Genomic DNA, 2571 nt, shown 5'->3' on the forward strand with positions numbered 1-2571 from the left:
ACCTGCCCGACCGGGCCCGGTCGGGCAGGTAAACAATGTCTTTATTTTTTATAGGGCCATTTATTCGAAATATTCTGAAAATAAATGAAGAAATATAGCATTTTAAAACACGTAAAGAGAGAATAAATCCTCAAAATGTCCCCCTCCCTCCCGCTGTAGAAAAGTTACGTCTTGCTGTCGTGTCGCGGGATCACTTCCTCCCTCCTTCCTGCTGCACGTCGCGCAGAGCGAAGCTTTAACAACCGTAGTTTTTTCACACCCATGTTTTCGGAGAAAAAAAAGTTTTTATGTATTGTTACATTATTTTGTTTTATTTTTTAATTTGGAGATCTTTCCAGCGTGTGCTTGTTTGTGTGTTGAAGTTGATTTTTGAAAAATAAGGGGCAAATACGATAGTTTTTTCTTCACTCTGCACCCTTTCAATTCAGGGTACAGATGTGCAGTAAAAGAAAAAAGTCAATAAGCAAAGTTTGTACATTATCAGCTGAGCTGTGAGGAAAAAAAATACCATCAAATACCGTGAAACCGGTGTAATTGTTGTGATATAAAATTTGGGTCGTACCGCCCAGCTCTAGTTGCCTCACTGGGTTCACGTTGTGCCTGGGGTAGGGTTGGGCAATATCGGCAAAAAATTAATCACGATTAATTGTGGTGTTTAGCCGATAACAATTAATTTGACGATTAATCCCCTGGAGTTCCTGGACACCCTTACGTCCTGGTCACATGACCAACTTAGTGGGAAAGATTTGCTCTTCGTAAAAATCTGTTCCAAATTATGTCAAAATTACAGACTTCAGGCTATACATCTGATTTTAAATTGTGATAGATAAATTACAGAACATTTTTTATCATATTTGAAGCAGAGAGGAGCAGCAAGCGGACTCTGCCTGGTGGTATTAATCGTATTAATCGTCAAGTGCCAAAAAATAATCGATTGTTTTTCTGACGATTAATTGCACACGATACGATTGTGCCCAACCCTAGCCTGGGGGTCTTCCTTTGTGGCGTTTGCACGTTCAGGCTTCCTCCCACAGTCCAAAAACATTCACACTATGCTGTCTAGAGGCCAAGACCTCTCCTAAAAACGCGCTCTGTGGTCTCAGGATTTACTTGGTTAAATAAATAAAAGGTTCAATAAATGAGAGTSCTCTGCAAAACTCACAAGACTTTCTGTTTTCACCAACTCAGCTCAATAAGATCACATCTTTTCAGGTACTGACTAATTTAGCCAGTAGAAATATTTGTTTTTATTAAGTCCTACACTTCATTAGTAAAAGTGACTTAATTAAAGCACTGCTGCTTAATTTGTTGCAGTTATTACTGGTCACACAGACAGGCAGCTGTTGTAAGGAAAAGGCCAGTTTCTGCACTGGCTGCCATCATTTGTGCCTTACCCAGCTGTAAACATTTACACCCAACCATTTGCAAACATTATAAGCTTTTATTTATTTTCACAGAGGATCAAACAACCTCTCAGTCTGCATGTTAGCTAGCTAACACTGACATAAACTGATACACTGTTACGTGTTTAAATGTCAGTAATGGTAATTGCAGATCTTTTTCATAATAAACAGCTGAACTTGCTAATTAGCTAGCTAATAAAATGCTGTCATTCTTGTCGCACACAAACACAATTAATACCCTCATTGTGTACAATAACAGATATTTAGTWAAAATTGTGTGTATTAAATGTGTAAATAACTATAAAGTTGTGTTTTTAGATATTTACGACTGTAAAAGGCGGCAGCTAGCAGTTAGCTACTGATGTAAAATAAAACCACACGATGCTAACTTGTAAATATTTAACTTATTTATATATTTATTCAACACAACAGCTCATCAGATTAATAGTCAAGGCCTTGTGAAGTTGTGTACATTACAGTGAAATCAGGTCATTTCTAACGGAGTTTCTCAGTAATAATTGGCTCCACTCACGCACACGGACTGAGTGACCACGCTGCCCACAGCCTGACTTTCAGCCTTCCTAACCCCGGTGTGTCGTTCCTAACCCCGGTGTGTCGGCTGTTCTGTCGCCCAGCGGAGGCCCCGGAGCGCCGCGGCCTCCCGTGCCGCTCCGTGCGGCTCTCTGCCTTACCTCTGTGGGCTGGCTGATCTCGAACAGGTCGAGCCGGTTGGCGTTCCAGTGGTTGATGATGTCGGCCAGTTTCCTCCTCTCCTCCTCCCTGCTCCCCGACATTGTTGTGGACAAGCCTTATTTTCTCTCCTCCCTCCCCGGAGCCTCGATGTGCGTCGGTACCGTTCAGTAAAAGTTTCCCTTCGCGTTAAGTCCAAAAGAGACGGAACCCGCCGCCGGAACCGAATTGTTCGAGTCTCCTATGTTGTTTTTACAGCCAGTACTCGGTGCGGTCCGTATCCCGGCTCACAGACTCGACCTGCTGTCTGATCTGTTCCTGCGTAGCGTTCACGATGCGCCCGTGCGCGCTCCCGGGAGGAGGAAAGCTCCGAGAACGCGCAACACAAATTAACCGTTTCGTGTCCGATGAAATTTAAATCATGACGTCGCTGTTTTAAAAGGCAGGCACGTGAGGGTTTGAGTAGGTTACGTCACTG

General features: G+C 42.9%; 1 protein-coding gene across 1 annotated transcript in view; it reads right to left on the reverse strand.

The window, feature by feature from the left end:
• Positions 1-2442, reverse strand: part of LOC106531073 (afadin) — a gene marked incomplete at its 3' end in the record, with an annotated part of 96224 nt that extends 93782 nt beyond the window's left edge. The window contains 1 exon segment of the mRNA XM_014026841.1: positions 2096-2442. Coding sequence (XP_013882295.1) covers positions 2096-2197 — 102 coding nt within the window.
• Between the last annotated feature and the right edge of the window lie 129 nt (positions 2443-2571).

Source organism: Austrofundulus limnaeus, unplaced genomic scaffold (genome assembly GCF_001266775.1).
Source record: "Austrofundulus limnaeus strain Quisiro unplaced genomic scaffold, Austrofundulus_limnaeus-1.0 Scaffold594, whole genome shotgun sequence".
Classification (NCBI taxonomy): domain Eukaryota; kingdom Metazoa; phylum Chordata; class Actinopteri; order Cyprinodontiformes; family Rivulidae; genus Austrofundulus; species Austrofundulus limnaeus.